Source organism: Kwoniella mangroviensis, assembly GCF_000507465.2.
Source record: "Kwoniella mangroviensis CBS 8507 chromosome 1 map unlocalized Ctg02, whole genome shotgun sequence".
NCBI classification, from domain to species: Eukaryota; Fungi; Basidiomycota; class Tremellomycetes; order Tremellales; family Cryptococcaceae; genus Kwoniella; species Kwoniella mangrovensis.
The window spans coordinates 2,428,905-2,445,137 of record NW_027062534.1 but is presented as its reverse complement, the minus strand read 5'-3'; the positions used below and the strand labels follow the sequence as shown (position 1 = coordinate 2,445,137).

Genomic DNA, 16,233 nt, shown 5'->3' with positions numbered 1-16,233 from the left:
GAGTGGCAGGAGCGTACAATCCTCGTATGTGCGATATGTCTACAGTACCTCGATTTATGAACTGATACTTCTACAACCCTCCTTCTTTGTTCTATCAACGAAAAAGAAAATCAAAATTGTAATCCCTCAACAACCAGAATAATCATGAATGTCAAATAATAAACAATTCAACACGTCACTTTCCTTGAAAAAGCACTAAAAGTACAGTACATATCAGTTCAATAAAACCTATAATCCTCGGCTGAGAGTATGAAAGCCTCATTGGTTTTGATCCTTACAATCACGTATTATGTAAAACAAGCTGAAGGTGTAATATTTAATAACGCAATTCACGCTATGGATGTCAAAAACAGAAACACCCCTGATGAAGAAATAGTAGAACCTGCTGCTACATCCAGCTACAACGGGTCCTGTCCTTGTCTTAATGCCACTGAAACTGGCCCAAGCTCAGGTGAGCTGCTATGAAAATGTGAAGTGACCTTGTTTGGAGTTCGAATTGATGCATCTTGTAGATCCGATCGAATCACTGCCCACCACAGTGTTATTGACAACCACTGCGTACTGTGAGTTGCTGGCTGATGCAGTATCCTCGTGGTAGCGCGTGATGTGTGTCATTTCAAACTGACAGGTCCTTCCTGTAGCGACGGCAATAGTGGATGCATACTCTTCCGACACGACATCCACTATACTTTGTGAGCCAGAGGACCCCGAGTTGATAGTTTAATCAGCTAAGTATTTGAATGCTCACGCCATAGCCACAACCGTTGTACCTGCTCCAGCCTCACAATATACTTCCTGGGAGACCGCTCCTTCCATCACGCCAGAACCGAGCTCAGGTTCATCCACTTCCACATCACCGAGCAGCTCTTCTACCTCTTCCTCTTCTTCGCCACCAAAAGAGGAAGACTTCTTCGGTATATTGACATACGAATTAGGTCAATATGTAATCATGTATGTAAGTGATATCTCCTCGGTACAACCGATCCAACTGCCTTTCAGTATATGTGTGTTCACTGAAGTCGGTTGAGATAATTAGGATGTAACAGCGAATGAAACTCCTTATAAAGGCACTTCAAGGGACAACAACACTCCAACAAACTTCCCCGTGACACTCATCACGAATAAATCCAATTTCTCTAAGAGGAGATTCGAGATTTACAAACCTGTTGATAATGGATCATGGGGACCTGAAGTGAAGGACAGTAAATGTACCAAGAGAATTGAGGTGAGTGAGGCATACAGTCTTTACTGTCCAATGCTCTCTCTCCTTACATATTGCTCCCTGTTATTGTATTGATATGGTTGGTTGTTCTGCATGTTATCATATAATATAGTGCGATATTGAATTCCAACCTGATCCGGGGAATCAGAAGAACCGTCCTGCTTTCGCCGTTTGGAATGACGAGCCGTGGTTTAAGAATATCGATCCGGAAAATAAATGTCAGGGGAGCTGCAAGTTCGTGGACTATTAGCGAGGATGGTATAAGTATGACCGTAAGGACCAGGTCAGATACATGACAGATACATTACATACGAGAGGTTTAGTGGATAAAGAGCGAATGCAGCAGGACCTCCATTCGAACGGTCCAGAGACCAAGAGATCATTTTGACAGTTGAATAGCGTTCCCATGAGGAAAGGAAATCAGATGCCCATCCATGCATGCAAGAATGACTGAGAAAAGGCGCAGGAGTGGTAATCCTCCCTTCGGATCCGTCCCCCACAGCTCGGTCGACACGTACACACCTTCCAATTCTGCGCCGCGCCAATCTGTACCATATGTCCACGGCACATCAGAGCAAAGGTCATCCCGTAGCCACTTTGAAGGCAGCGAATCTTATCAAAGGACCTTTCCCGACGACACCTCTCGGCGTCACTCCCATCAGAGGGATGTGTGGGATCATCGATTCATGGAGCTAGTTCCCAACCCCCGAAACGAGTGAAAGGAACTTATAAATAGTACATATGTCTTGTATATGAATGAAAGGACCGGTATAGATCACTTTCAAGGAGGTCAATCAATGAATTGATCAACTGCGAATCAAGGAGTAGTGTCAATTTCTCATTCTGCTCCTTTACGTCCTCTGCGGATCTGCGTAGAGTACAGTAATTGTATGCAACACCGATGATGAAATGCCAAGGTATATAAGTCATTCTCATAAGGGTGAGGGAGGGTAAATTTCGTTTCTCTCGTCAATCAAGATCGAACAGATTCAGATATAGTTCAGTGAACTTCATCCTCGATTAGCTATCTCTTTTGTTACTTTGCTGCACCTTGTATTTTCAATCCTGTCAGTCCTATCGTTTATATATCATTTCAGTCTTTTACCTTTTATCCTATTGAACTCGACTGAAACAATCAACCAAGATGCGATCAACCACTTTCAAAGCCCTGTTCACCCTCTTACTACCTTTGGCCGGTCTACCACTTTCGACCGCCCGACCAATCAACGAGAATGCTCATGGACTCATCGCAAGATACACACCCGAGACGAGTGTCGCAGAAACAACTGAGGAGGTTTCTGCCCCTACATCCACCACTGAGGAGGCATCGGTTCCTTCAACTTCTGCAGAAGTTACTTCAGCTGTTTCGTCTGAATCTCCTTCTTCATCCACCGAGGCTCCTTCCACCACCGAGGTTGCTCCGGAGGAAAGTTTTACCTCCGAAGCTGCTACATCGACTGATAGTCCATCTCAAACCGAGGTGGCATCCACCACCGAAGTTCCAACTTCATCCGAGAGTTCTGCTCCATCGACCATCACGAACACCTGCGAGGAGACTGCCACCGAAACCCTCGCCCCTTCCGAAAGTACAACCTCTGCTCCCGCTCCAGTTGACTCCACATCCGAGGCAGCCCCTCCTACTTCTACTGCTCCTCCCGAGGGCGAAGACGACTGCGAAGAGGAAGAAGACGATTCCACACCTTCCGCTACCACTTCCGATGCAGCTACCCCTACCGAATCTGCGAGCCCGGATGATTCCGAGGATTGTGAAGATGAGGATGAAGGACCTTCTGCTACTACTTCCGACGCATCTGCTCCCACTTTCTCTGAGGAAGGTTGCGTAGATGAGAATGGCAAGTCATGTCCCTGCTCCCAAGTTTGGGCTACCATGTCAACATCTGCTGCTGCCGCTCCGACCACAGATGAAGCCTCCGTTCCTACTACTACTAATTCTCCCCCCGCCTCAGAAGACTGTGAAGAAGGCGCATCGTCCATCTACGAATCATTCGAAAGTAGCTTAACTGCCAGTCCGACCGGGAGCGGAAGTGCGATCATTTCAACTGCTCCCGTGACTGGTGAAACTTCAGAAGCTGCTGTCCCCACCACCTCAATTGCTGAGACTTCAGCTCCTGTAACTTCGGAACCGGCTCCTCCTTCAACTTCCGATGCTGCTATCCCTACGACCTCTGCTTCCTCTGAGGCTGCATCAGCTCCTACCACCTCTTGTGAATCTTCCCTAGCAGAATCTTTAGCTCCTTCATCAACAGAGGAAACTTCCACCGCTCCTGTCCCATCTCAGACTTCGAGCGAAGGATCCACTCCGGATGAAGGCGGGGATTACGATTCCAAATAGAGGTACGGTAGTATCGTAGAACTACTGTAAGTAGTTTTGAATATGGTCAGTGACCTTGTATATCCATTTAATATATGCTATATCGTCAGTACCATACCGTAGCAAATTCTCTATACCAACATCAGAAACGTATTTCCCCCAATGGACTTTTACTCTATGAAACCATTTGCGATATTATTGTCCTGGAGGCTTCCGAATAATCACACATATCACTACTATCCTCTGCTACCTTCCTCCACTTGACCACTCCTTTCCCATCTACAGCGAACCCGCCTGAATTCTGCCATCTATAAGACCCCTTTCCTGTTGGTCTCAGATCGATACCATCACTTTGCTTGAGTTGCTTGAGGTTATCTAAGACTGTGGAATTGATCATTCCCATCCAGCCTAGTTGACCTATACCCCATCGAGCGTATATCTCCCTTTTGGGATCAGGCAGGAGGATATATCGGTTGGTATCGGGAAATAAGTTTGGACCACTAAAAGCATGAGTAGCAAGGTAGCTCGCTCGTCAGTGTCTGGAACGGTCAGATTTCCATCCAGGTTTCTGCACGGGTTGTATGTCTATGGATGGGGCAGACTCACCCTATTTCGTCGAACCAACTTTTCACCTGGTTCATTTCGGCATGCTGAACGATAATCACCCTCAACTGATCGTTCTTCTTCACTTCCTTCGATAAGAGGTTGATTTCCTTCTCCGCGAACGGACATCCACAATGTCTCACGAAAGCTATCAACGTAGGTTGACCATCGTCCAGTCGGATATCGGTATTTGGTAAAGCAGGTGCTTTGGAATCGATCTCGGGTAAAGTGGAGGGTGTAGGTGACGTTTGTGGGATGATGGATCGAAGAGCTGGGACATATGATTTGAGAAATTCTGTCATTTTGTGTAGTCAGACGACTTGGTCGTTCTGCAGAGGATGAGCCGCAACGGATTGGACAATTTACGAAGGCAAGTAGTTGAATGGGAATACGAGATGGTAAGTGAGTTGTAGGATAATCTTGGTTAGTAACCTCACATAACATTGTAATGAATGTCGAAAATGCCGTAACCCAAAAACCACGCCATAGCTCCTGACAGACCTAACGAAGTATGTGGAAAAGATACAAATGCCGGGATGAATCGATAGATTCTGTGGCTACAATGCATGTAGGGTGTCACATTGTACTCATGAGCCGATGAAATGATGGTAATGTCTATGAATGATCTACAACTTGACTCTGGCTACTATAATACTGTACAACTTATATGGAGGCCATGGGATGATGATAACGATACAAATTCTTCGAAAATTTTACTTGTCACCTCTCTTCTTCTATCTGAACGCGGGGTACTGCCGGATAGTATGATCAGTCCTCTCCCATCGATACGTCTTCGTCCTGATCCTCCGAGCCATATGCATTGCCATATGTAGATTCCTCCTCCTCCTCGGTATCCCCTCTGTCTCGCTCATCGCTGTCGTCTCTGACTTCTGTTGTCTCCAACGAACGACCGTCTTCCAGAATTTCCTCCCTACCCATTTCCTCCCATCCCTCATCAATTTCCGTCTTTTGCTTTTTCTTACTCCTATCGAGCCCAATCCCATCTAAATGATCTAAATTAGGCAGTAAGAACGCCAGATCCATTCCAAACATGTTCATCACTTTTTTTCGAATATTCGTCTGAATCAAGGCATCGGGATGTGTAGAGTATGAATTGAACTGATCTCGAAGTTCCGATTTTTGACATTTTATACTATTCATATTATATTGATGTCATCAGCATTGACATTTGCACCCCACCGCACCGCACCGACATACATTCGACAGATAATGATGATGAATACGAATTGGAACTTGCATGCACAAGGTACATACCTTCTTTGATAATCTTTCCGAAATGAAATTCTCACAAAGGAAGTCCATGGCTTCTTGCAATACGTCCAGTGTCATGTCCTGAGTGAACACCCTTCTACCATTCTGCATCTTCTTTCTCGGTGTGACCTTCGTAGGAGGTTGGTAAGGTATCTCTCTTCTAGTCGGTGGTGTTAGTAGATCGATACCATCAGTTTCCGTCGAAGTAGGATAGTTTGTGGGAATGAGGAGATCTATGTCATCCGGATGAATCATTGATCGAGGATTCAATTTGAATCTCTTCTTGAACGGTGACGGTGAAACAAATGTTGATGTATTTGGAGTCATCGTACTCGTCGATGAAGTGATAGTCGGAATGATTTCTTCTCTAGGAGTAAGGAGGATATCATCCTGCTCTTCCTCATCATCTTCGAGCTGTTGATCATCGTCCGAATCTGGATTCGAGAAAGGTAATGACACGACATCGCTATGAGAAGTATGCGTGAGCTTGGGTCGTTTAAACCTTGATTGACTAAGTGGAGTGGTGGCATGTGGATGTCGGAAATTGTTGATACGGGAGGAGGATGGTGCAGGACTAGGTAGATGGGTTGCTCGACGTTTTGGCATGATGATGATAAGTTGGAAATTGTATTGCGAAGCCAGACCAGAGAGCGATCCGGCTCTCAAATGAGATACTGATGCTACCGATTTGGCCAGTATAAATGAGAGACTGTTGACTCAGAGGTAACATGCGAACTTTCTGTTTGAGGAGAATGATGGAAGAAAGGCGAGAAACGATGAAGAGCAACAGACGAGATAAGATAATCTCGCTGCTTGGGTTATTTCCCCCTTAATCTAGGTAATTTCCCTAGATTCATCTTACATATCACGTGATACAATCATAAATAACAACTGGATACTACAATTTCAGATTTACACCCATATCTTCCCATAGTCTTCCTAAACAACTATCATCCTCTCCTCCCCAGCCCTTCGAGACTGCTGTAGTGAACTGCTGCAAGGCAGCTTGACCGAGGAACAAAGGTGTGTTGTATTTCTTAGCTTCGTTGAGGACTAGAGTCAAGTCTTTCACCAGGGTCGTGGTGGCTGAATGGGGCGATGAAGGAGGGTTGAACATTCTTGGAACGCCTATCACATTCACACAATATCAATAAGATTCTCTCGAACATTTTGATGTGATGGAGAGATGAACACGTCGTAATGTGAGTTATAAGAGACCAAACAACTCACGATCAACCATCATATAACTATAGGCCGCACCTCCTCTCACAACCTCAAACACCTTCTCAGTGTCCATACCTTTATATTTGGCAAACGCCATACCTTCAGCAGCTACTGCTAAGTGGATAGAAGCCAGGAGGTTATTGATGAGCTTCACTTTCGATCCATTACCCAATCCACCAGGAATATAATGCAGGTTCTTCTTGATACTGTCTGACGAAGAAGAATAGGAAGAGAGGGTCGATAAGATAGGATGAACTGTTTTTAAAGCTTCGGTAGGACCAGAAGCAAATATTGATAGGTCACCTTGAGAAGCTCTGCTTGGTCCACCAGATACGGGTGCATCAATTATCTGGATATTCTTGGATAGACCATCAAGAAGAGTTTGTAGGTTGGTGGCTTCGGTGGGTGAAATAGTGGAACAGATGACTATGGTACTGTCCTTAGGTAAGGCTATGAGAGGGCATCGCATCAGCTTCGTCCTTCCACAGAATATCACCAGTCATCCAAGATTTGAGGGAGGGAATCAAGTGATCATGATGACTTACTCGAGGCTATACCTGATTTCCCATCTGAACCAAACAAAACACCCTCAACCTGTTTAGCCGTATTAGTGATAAACAGCACAGCTCCCACATCTTCCGAAGCTTTTAAAACATCGCTCGTAACATTCCCACCGAGCTTAGCGAATTTATCTAGATGTTCCATATTCACATCGTACCCTATCACCTCGACCCCAGCGTTATGTAAAGTCTGAGCAATGGGTAATCCAATCGCACCGAGACCCACTACCAGTACCTTCTTATCTGTCAGGGTGGTCGAGGAGGTGATTTCAAGTTCCTTGGCTTTGAGCTCTTCCTCTTCTATGGTACCTTGTTCGGCAATAGGTTTACCGCCAAACCTTTCCCATAATTTTGATATACAATCATCATCTTCTCTTGCCAATCCCGCTCCCAAACCAGCTGTAAAGACCTGTTCGGTAACGCTGCATAAAGGTGCTGGGAAATTGAGCAGGCGTGATTCGTCCATTACTATACCAATATCTTTCGATATGATAGTCATGGCTGATTTGGGTATACCGTCGTGGTTCAATGACCAAGGAACTTTGTGGCCGACTAGGAGTATGAAGTGAAACTATTGTCAGTATTATGACTCTTCTACGACAAACAATTCCAATATCAAGTTTGTCAATTATCCAAAGGGACAAGTGGGTAGTCGAACTTACACATGAAACTATCTCCCGAAGCTCCTCTTACCACATTATAAACCAACCTGACATTCAACCCCCAATTCTTAGCCAACGAAATCACCTCTCCCTGAGAGGCGATTTGCACAGCGCAGAAAACTTGATTGATCAATTTGTAGTCGCTCGCTGTTCCTACTTTATCGCCTACGACTGATAGAGCTCCGACAGGGGTTCTGGTAAGAGCGCTGAGAACCGGTGTAGCACGTTGTATTGAGGAAGGTGTACCGGATGACATAATTGCTAGTTCGCCTGTGGCTGCTCTTGTGGATCCACCCGAGACGGGGCAGTCGCATAGCTATAACATTGAACACGATTAATGGAAATGGACGTCAGTAAAATCTCGAACGTATGGGACAAAAATAAAGATATACATCGAATCGAATGGGATGGCGTGGGTCGAATGAGGGTTGAAAGATCACTTACACCGATGTTCTTACCCAACGCATCTAACTTCTCTGCCATGGTGACCAAGAAACTAGGTGGAACAGTTGAGAAACAAATGATCACTGCGTCTTGTTGAAGGACTGTCATGATCACTCAACGTATCAGCTATGGTCGACTCAATAGGTATTGATGGGTATAATCCAGATATCATTCACCATCCGCTACTTTTCCACTACCGAATAAGACATCTTCCACTTGAGCTGCATTAACCACCATCAACGCCAATACGTTCACTCCATCCGCAGCTTTAGCGGGGGTTTCGCATCCTATTGCACCTTTTGAGACGACAGCTTCGAGAGAGGGTTTCCAGACGTCGTATGCATTGACTTGATATCCTTGAGAGACGAGACTCTGTTATACTATTTCATCAGGATATCTTCGTTTACGGTCCAGATAAAAGTCACACTCACACTGGCCATCCCACTTCCCATAGCTCCGAGACCTATCCAACCTACTTTGGTAGTCTGTTCCGACATCTTGATCTGTGATTGTACTCAATTTATCTATATACACTGTGCACTGTACACTACACAGAGAATGAGGAATGCATGTAGGCGTCTAGACATGTACGCTAGTATATATCCTTATACGTATTCTCATGCATTTGCATGTGATACCACACCAGGATGGATGTCCTCCACTCTTTCGGTACGCTGTTCGGTCCGGATTCACCGGCAATAACAGGCAACACTCCAGTCGAAAATCATAAACAAAAGTCCATCTCATAGTAAAAACTCGTTAAATTAAGACTAAAGTACAGAATTAGGAGTGAGTGGAAGTGAAAGTTGGAGACATAGTAAGTTGACCATGTATATATATCGCTAAATAGGCAGAAAGGGGTATATAGTCGTATCGATTTAAAGGCGAACATGAGAAAGAGGAGGAAAAAAAAGTGGAATATGGAACAAAACCTAAACCTATCCGTTTATCAAACTGTAGCTACATTGTTCATCCACTTAGATCTTCAAAGCCAGACTTGGCTTTTGCTCTCTAATAATGTCCTCCACCATACTGTTGATTACCCCCATAACCACCTCCATAACCTTGATGACTATATCCCTGTTGACCATAAGTCTGCGCTGGGTAATTACCATAATAATTATTTCCTCCCATTCCACCTACCAAAGATCCTCCTGCACCCCTGTATGAAGATTGTGTGTCGTCTTCAGGGTAGTATTCCGATCCGCCCTGCAAAAACGAAAGAACAATATCAACAAATATCCCTTGACATCTAATCATGCGAATACAAGTTACTCACCGCCATAAGTGGATCTTTGACTTCCCATACGGCAGCTTTGGACCCGACCGAGAATTCGAGATCTTCCTTGGTAATTGCTACAAATGACCACACCAATCAGCTAACGTATCCGCTACAATGGAGGACGCCCAGCTGATGTATACTTACAGTCCCAGTATTTGTAGATCATCATCACCGTCAACAGCATAGCCATCGAGAAGAAGAACACTGCCAAGTGAACCGCAACATCAGTACTCCGTCTCCTCCCGATAAGGTATGAATGATCTCACCTCCATCGACGTAGTGATTGACTTTATCACAGATCGTAACGCTGAAAGCGAGTAACAGCAAGATACCACATACGTAGAATCCAGCCATGAAGACTAAACCTCCAATCACCTACCGAAAATCAACAATCAGAATGAGTTAGGATCTTCCTCATCCTGAATCTTGAAAAAAGAGAGGTGTTTACTTGCCCATCGATCATCCAATGTTCGAACTACCAACAAAAGCTGAGATACAAAGTAGATAACAGCGCATACAGCGGGGAACACAAGGTAAGTGACGAATAATCCAACAGGTTTCTCAAATGAGAAGGAAGCGAATCCCTTGAATGTGGCGATGGCGACGAAGAAGCATATACCCCATATGACGAGGCATGATAATCGGAGGAACTATATTGAAAGAAGAGTATGGAGGCGCATTAGCATAAATTGATGAAGACTGATAGAAGTGTGTGAGGTGACTCACCCATAAACTTATCGGTGTACCATCTTCGTATAGTTGGAAACCAACGAATCCATTAATCAAGATACACCAATACAACGATCCGACAGCTCCAGCATAGACAGCCGTAAACCACTATTTTCCCATTAGTTGTTTCAGCAAGAAATCTACACAGCGATGTTTGATTTGATTCATTGACTTACGGGATAGACGGCATGAGCGGTTGGGATGATAGCAGAGTCCAAGAATATAGCCAACAGTTCAACGAACATGTACATATAGAAGAAAGTGACGATTTCTTTTCGGCCCACGGCGGTATACTTTGATCGAACGTGGAATAACATGATGGCTGTCATTCCCAGTGCGGCGATGTGGACGAAACATGTGGCTACGGACGAGTAGACAAATCAGCATATTGTACGATGGAAGAAAAGCATTAAGAGACAGAAGGTGAAGCAGTGTTGTAGAATGATCTCTCGATGTTTGTATGTCGCTTTATTGTTATGACGACTCCCACTCACCAGGTTGAAATACAATTTGTGAACCCAGCTGAACATTTCTACTATAACAAGTCGCCATCGTCCCCTGAGATGACCCAAGGAGCGGACATACTACCAGAGCGGCATGTTCACAGAAGTAGTCGAACGAACCGAACTTGAAGCTGTCCGACATGGTTGAGAATGAGAAAGGAGGTGGTTAATGAGAAATTGAGCTATTGTCGATAGAATAGATATTTGGAAGATGATTTGATGCCAATGACCGAGTGCGTAAAGACTAGCTACCGATGATCCTCTTGAAGACAGTCTCTGATCGATGTCCACTGTCGACCAGATGAAATGAACTCGGATGGTCGATATCGATGGTCGTTGCAGCGAGGGATCAAAGGAATGGCGCGTCAATGACGATGAGTATCGAGGGTATCCCTGTTGCACGATCTTGGTTCGTCTCTCCTCTACCAGTGCTGATGCCGATACGATGTGGTCGTCCAGCGTTGTTCTCCTGGCTGCTTCTTGTTGTATTATACTATATGAGCAGAAGAGGATAGTGGTAATGATTGATTGTTTTACTCGTACAGAAAGGTATATGAATTGACGAAGTAGAAGAATAACAAACTAGAGTGGAAATGAAAAAAGGACGAGGCGATACCACCCTGTCACCCTGAAACACTACACATACTACTTTAAACAGGCTACCCATTTACATCCGATGACATCGCGTCGTCACCGTGTGTGATGAGCAACATCCTGGAGGAGGGAGATCAACTAGAAATATCCTCCTTATACTTGAAGTGTGTCAAAGCCTACCTACAATAGACACAAACCTCACCCTCCTCAAACGCGCTTCCTGACTCAGAACCATGGCAGACGACAGCGTACCCCTCCCCTTCCCAAATCTCAAAGTACCAACATGGCACTACCAGATCAACCATGTGGACCGTCTAAAGGAAGAAGCCAGTACCTCATTCTGGAAGGCAGTAGAGGAGGATGGTAAGTTCAGCTGCCTGGACTACACCTTACAGCGTCCGCATCCATAGCTGATGGACAATTGATAGAGATGGCACCTTACTTGCAAAGTGTATCATCCGATCGAACCGATCTGATTAGTTCGTTAGAGAAAAAGAATAAAGAGAAACTGGAAGAGTTTGAGAAAAAGTTGAAAGATGCCGAGGAGAATCAAGGTGATAGTGAGATTAGTGAGACGTTAAGGGAGAAAGCTATGTATCTGACTAGGATTGGTGACAAGGTGGGTCAGCTCATCATGTTCACATTCCAGAAGTATCCTTATCATTACATTCAGAAGAACATGAATATCGTCATATTATATATGGCCAATCACTGACATATACCTACGTTATGTATAAAGGAACGATCGATTCCAGCGTTGGAAAATGCCCTAGAGAAAACAGCGGGTCTAGGAGCGAGGATAGATCTGGTATTGGCAATGGTCAGAATAGGTTTATTCGCCTCGGATACTCATCTGGTAACCACCAATATCACGCGAGCGAATGAGTGAGTACACGGATTTCCCTTATACTCGCATAGTTTATCATTGTAAGACGGAAAATGTACTCATCTGTTATGTGTCTTCTGTCTCACTCAGCCTGATCGATTCCGGAGGTGATTGGGATAGACGAAATCGATTAAAAGTGTATCGAGCGATTCATCATCTGTCTATTCGAGATTTCAAGGAAGCTGCCGATTTATTGATCGACTCCTTATCGACTTTTACCGCTACAGAGTTGATGGAGTATGAGGAGTTCGTCGCCTTGACTGTGTTGGCAGCTGGAGTGGGATGCGATAGGAAGGGAATTAAGAGCAAGGTGAGTTCAGTGATCATCTGCTATACCCACGCACATTCTCAACACATAGCTGATCTGTTATCTGTCTGTCAATCACACAGGTCTTATCCAGCTCAGAGATCAAGGGAGTCCAATCGACGATAACCGAGTTATACACAATGGTCGAATCACTCTACAAATCCAACTACTCTCAATTTTTCGTATCCTTAGCTGAAGTAGAGCAGAAATACTTGTTGGTCAATCCATTGTTGATCAAACATTCAAGATACTACATAAGAGAAATGAGAATCAAGGCTTATTCTCAATTACTCGAATCGTATAAATCCCTCACACTGGAAAAGATGTCAAACTTATTTGGAGTATCGGAGAATTATTTGGATAAAGATCTGAACAAGTTCATCTCGAATGGTAGATTGAACTGTAAGATTGATAAAGTTGATGGAATCATTGTGACTTCCAAGGATATGCACGATCAGAATAAATCACTGGTCTACGATCAAGTGGTTAAACAGGGTGATATCCTGTTAAGTGGTGAGTCTCAATGTTCGCTTGAAAAGGAGAAGGATGGTAATATTGACTTTTGGATTTACGATTGTAGATATCCAGAAATTACATCGAGTTGTCGGGTAGAAGAGTCATTTCCATACTGTAATTAGATAAATGAAACAGTCAATGCATAATCACCATGCTTATATGATGAAGAGAAGAGACACACATGAATCGATGTCTTCTTATCTATCAACTCGGTTACGTATGTATAGAAAGAGTAACGGGATCAAATGTTTCCCCAAATGAGAGACAGGTTGATTGTTAGGTGACGTAGAGTACATAGAGATTATTTCGAGACTTTTCTCACTCCATCTTATCTGTATCTTCCTCTTGACTTCTTTCCCTTTACATCACAATACGAAAACGAATTCAAAATGTCAACTAGACCAGCTGGATCACCTGAGAAAGCACAAGATGCTAAAAAACAAAAGACAGAGGATGTCCAGGTCAAGAGTGAGTTGGGGACCGGGAAACGTTCCTTGTCAACTTCTTTTCACTGTCTATAGCAACTGCTCATAGCAATAGACGAGAATGGCACTCTGAGCTGATGAATTGGTCATTGGCAATGTAGAGAAGGTCTGTTTGATGTGAGTAGACCCTCGTCTCCATACCCGTACCATATATATCAGCCCATCTTCTGTCAGCCGTATCTGAGCTGAATTCTTTCCTTTGTTATCGCATTATAGCGTTCACGATGGATGGGGTCTATCAGATAACGAAAAGGGAAATGCGATCTTCCATGGAGATACCACTAACATGGATGCCATAAGGGATAAACATAATTTTGTAGAGCTGGAAGCGCACGGTTTGGCTGTGGGGTTGAAAGAGGGTTTGATGGGTAATTCCGAAGTTGGGTGCGTATCATCTGTCCTTGAAACCGATCTGAGCTAGTTACCATGCTTGGTGTAAGTGGACTGGGTTCTGACATGGTGTATGATGTCCAATAGTCACTTGAACATCGGTGCTGGTAGAATCGTATGGCAAGATATCGTCAAGATTGATCAATGTGAGTCCGAGTTTAGATCTTCCCTTATCCCTTCATTCCATGGTGCATTTTGCGACATTAATTTCTTGGTGGTCTCTACACGAGCCTCTTTTCCCTGCTTTCTGCGGCGGAGGCCTCGTATCTTTCAAGAATGTCTCGCTGACATTCGATCACTTACCACCTCAACTTGATAGCAATCAAGAAAGATGAATTCCAAAATCAACCTGCCATCGTCGACGCGATGAAACATGCCAAATCCACTTCCGGTAGACTCCATCTCCTAGGTCTGATCTCAGATGGAGGAGTTCATTCTCATATCCAACATTTATTCGCTTTATTAAGAGTAGCCAAGAAACATGAGATCCCCCATGTGTACATCCACTTCTTCGGTGATGGAAGGGATACTGCCCCCAAGTCAGCTACAAAGTATATCGGTCAATTGCAAGATTACATCAAAGAGGTTGGAATCGGTGAGATCTCTACTGTCGTAGGAAGATATTACGCTATGGATAGAGATAAGCGATGGGATAGAGTTAAGATTGCCATTGAAGGTTTGGTAGAAGGTAAAGGAGAGAAATCATCTCAAGAGGATTTGATCAAAACTGTTGAACAAGGTTATGAGAATGGTACGACCGATGAATTCATTAAACCTATCATCTCGGGATCGGAGGATTCAAGAATCAAGAGTGAGTATAAGCTTTTACGCTCAGGGGGAATGGACGATGAGCAGAGCGGAAGGGAAAGTGAGGTAGGGGTCAAGATCTACTAGCGGGCGATGTCGACCAGATGCTCTGGTGTTTTGACAGATCTTATTTGGGAACGGGGGCGGAAGTGTAGGTGGGAGGTGAGGTGATAATCTTGACCTGAGAGCTGATCCTCATGCGTCTTCGAACAGAGGGAGATACTCTCTTCATGTTCAACTACAGGTCTGATCGAATGAGAGAGATCACCTCTGTTCTCGGTCTCCCTGAAAAGCCCATGGAAGTCAACGTCCCAGAGGATTTGGTGAGTATTACTGAAGACTCCTAATCGCAGAAGAAAACAACCGCTAAACTTCTGTGTCCACACATTAGAACATCACCACAATGTCCAAATACAACGCTGAATTCCCATTCAACATTGCTTTCCCACCTCAGGGAATGACCAATGTCCTTGCTGAGTGGTTAGGTAAACAAGGTGTCAAACAGTGCCACATTGCTGGTGAGTGCGGAAGAGAATACTCATATATCTCACTTTGATTCGAGGCTTAGCTGATATATGGAAATCTTCTGTAGAAACTGAAAAATACGCCCATGTCACCTTTTTCTTCAACGGTGGTGTCGAGAAGCAATTCGAGAACGAATCTAGAGAGATGATCCCTTCGCCTAAAGTGGCCACTTACGACAAAAAACCTGAGATGTCAGTTCAAGGTGTAGCGGACAAAGTTGCCGAGGTCGTCAAATCGGACAAGTTCGAGTTTGTCATGTGTAACTTTGCTCCTCCTGATATGGTGAGTAATCCTTCAGCTCCACACCGCACTTGGTTCCGTAGGAGTCTTAGTTGAAGATGGCTAATTTCTCATCTATCAGGTCGGTCACACTGGTGATTACGAAGCTGCCGTCAAAGCGATCACCGCTACCGATGCCGCCGTCAAGACCGTCTATGACGCTTGTGAAGAAGCAGGATATGTGTTGTGTATTACCGCCGATCACGGTAATGCTGAACAAATGTTGGATCCTAACACTGGTAACCCCCACACCGCTCACACCACCAGTAAGTGAAGCGGTCTTACTTCGCAAAGCACCTGGAACTGACGAGTGTTATACTATCGTCACTGCTAGACCACGTTCCATTCATCGTCACTGGCGATAAAGGTTCGCTCGAAGTTTCCGGTGAACAAGGTGCTTTGGCGGATGTAGCTCCTACCATCTTGGCCATCTTGGGTCTTCCCCAACCTGAGGGTGAGTGTACTGCATATGGGATAATACGATCACGTCGTTGCTGACAGGTTTTGTACCATGTCTTGTAGAAATGTCCGGTCGATCCCTTCTTGCTAAGCAATAGATGACACAAAACAGGTAAAGTGATAGAGGACACTGAGGCTGAGGCACATAAAAC

At 44.5% G+C, this 16,233-nt stretch overlaps 8 protein-coding genes across 8 annotated transcripts; 4 read left to right on the top strand and 4 right to left on the bottom strand.

Annotated features, from left to right (window-relative positions):
- Nucleotides 1–336: 336 nt before the first annotated feature.
- On the top strand, nucleotides 337–1,472 carry I203_106022 (uncharacterized protein; the record flags this gene model as incomplete). Its single annotated transcript, XM_019147795.1, has 6 exons — nucleotides 337–451; nucleotides 513–563; nucleotides 642–692; nucleotides 756–955; nucleotides 1,037–1,225; nucleotides 1,335–1,472. 6 exons carry the CDS (start codon nucleotides 337–339, stop codon nucleotides 1,470–1,472), a joined length of 744 nt encoding a protein of 247 aa, XP_019002713.1.
- An 894-nt stretch (nucleotides 1,473–2,366) lies between these two features.
- I203_106021 (uncharacterized protein) lies at nucleotides 2,367–3,575 on the top strand (the record flags this gene model as incomplete). Its single annotated transcript, XM_019147794.1, has 1 exon — nucleotides 2,367–3,575. One exon carries the CDS (start codon nucleotides 2,367–2,369, stop codon nucleotides 3,573–3,575), a length of 1,209 nt encoding a protein of 402 aa, XP_019002712.1.
- Nucleotides 3,576–3,729: 154 nt separating this feature from the next.
- On the bottom strand, nucleotides 3,730–4,459 carry I203_106020 (uncharacterized protein; the record flags this gene model as incomplete). Its single annotated transcript, XM_019147793.1, has 2 exons — nucleotides 3,730–4,054; nucleotides 4,161–4,459. 2 exons carry the CDS (start codon nucleotides 4,457–4,459, stop codon nucleotides 3,730–3,732), a joined length of 624 nt encoding a protein of 207 aa, XP_019002711.1.
- A 466-nt stretch (nucleotides 4,460–4,925) lies between these two features.
- On the bottom strand, nucleotides 4,926–6,035 carry I203_106019 (uncharacterized protein; the record flags this gene model as incomplete). Its single annotated transcript, XM_019147792.1, has 2 exons — nucleotides 4,926–5,276; nucleotides 5,433–6,035. The coding sequence occupies 2 exons, from the start codon at nucleotides 6,033–6,035 to the stop codon at nucleotides 4,926–4,928; spliced, it is 954 nt and encodes a 317-aa protein (XP_019002710.1).
- A 292-nt stretch (nucleotides 6,036–6,327) lies between these two features.
- Nucleotides 6,328–8,816, bottom strand: I203_106018 (uncharacterized protein; the record flags this gene model as incomplete). The annotated part of the gene is made up of 7 exons (XM_019147791.1): nucleotides 6,328–6,557; nucleotides 6,660–7,103; nucleotides 7,199–7,765; nucleotides 7,876–8,191; nucleotides 8,320–8,420; nucleotides 8,496–8,691; nucleotides 8,751–8,816. The coding sequence occupies 7 exons, from the start codon at nucleotides 8,814–8,816 to the stop codon at nucleotides 6,328–6,330; spliced, it is 1,920 nt and encodes a 639-aa protein (XP_019002709.1).
- Nucleotides 8,817–9,330: 514 nt separating this feature from the next.
- I203_106017 (chitin synthase export chaperone) lies at nucleotides 9,331–10,975 on the bottom strand (the record flags this gene model as incomplete). Its single annotated transcript, XM_065517886.1, has 8 exons — nucleotides 9,331–9,528; nucleotides 9,599–9,675; nucleotides 9,746–9,805; nucleotides 9,868–9,976; nucleotides 10,054–10,251; nucleotides 10,328–10,438; nucleotides 10,507–10,691; nucleotides 10,825–10,975. 8 exons carry the CDS (start codon nucleotides 10,973–10,975, stop codon nucleotides 9,331–9,333), a joined length of 1,089 nt encoding a protein of 362 aa, XP_065373190.1.
- Nucleotides 10,976–11,660: 685 nt separating this feature from the next.
- I203_106016 (uncharacterized protein) lies at nucleotides 11,661–13,232 on the top strand (the record flags this gene model as incomplete). Its single annotated transcript, XM_065517885.1, has 6 exons — nucleotides 11,661–11,790; nucleotides 11,856–12,046; nucleotides 12,167–12,312; nucleotides 12,404–12,623; nucleotides 12,704–13,133; nucleotides 13,201–13,232. The coding sequence occupies 6 exons, from the start codon at nucleotides 11,661–11,663 to the stop codon at nucleotides 13,230–13,232; spliced, it is 1,149 nt and encodes a 382-aa protein (XP_065373189.1).
- Nucleotides 13,233–13,525: 293 nt separating this feature from the next.
- I203_106015 (2,3-bisphosphoglycerate-independent phosphoglycerate mutase) lies at nucleotides 13,526–16,179 on the top strand (the record flags this gene model as incomplete). Its single annotated transcript, XM_019147788.1, has 11 exons — nucleotides 13,526–13,604; nucleotides 13,723–13,738; nucleotides 13,838–14,005; nucleotides 14,099–14,157; nucleotides 14,331–14,822; nucleotides 15,032–15,141; nucleotides 15,210–15,336; nucleotides 15,411–15,625; nucleotides 15,705–15,888; nucleotides 15,957–16,076; nucleotides 16,145–16,179. The coding sequence occupies 11 exons, from the start codon at nucleotides 13,526–13,528 to the stop codon at nucleotides 16,177–16,179; spliced, it is 1,605 nt and encodes a 534-aa protein (XP_019002706.1).
- Nucleotides 16,180–16,233: the final 54 nt, after the last annotated feature.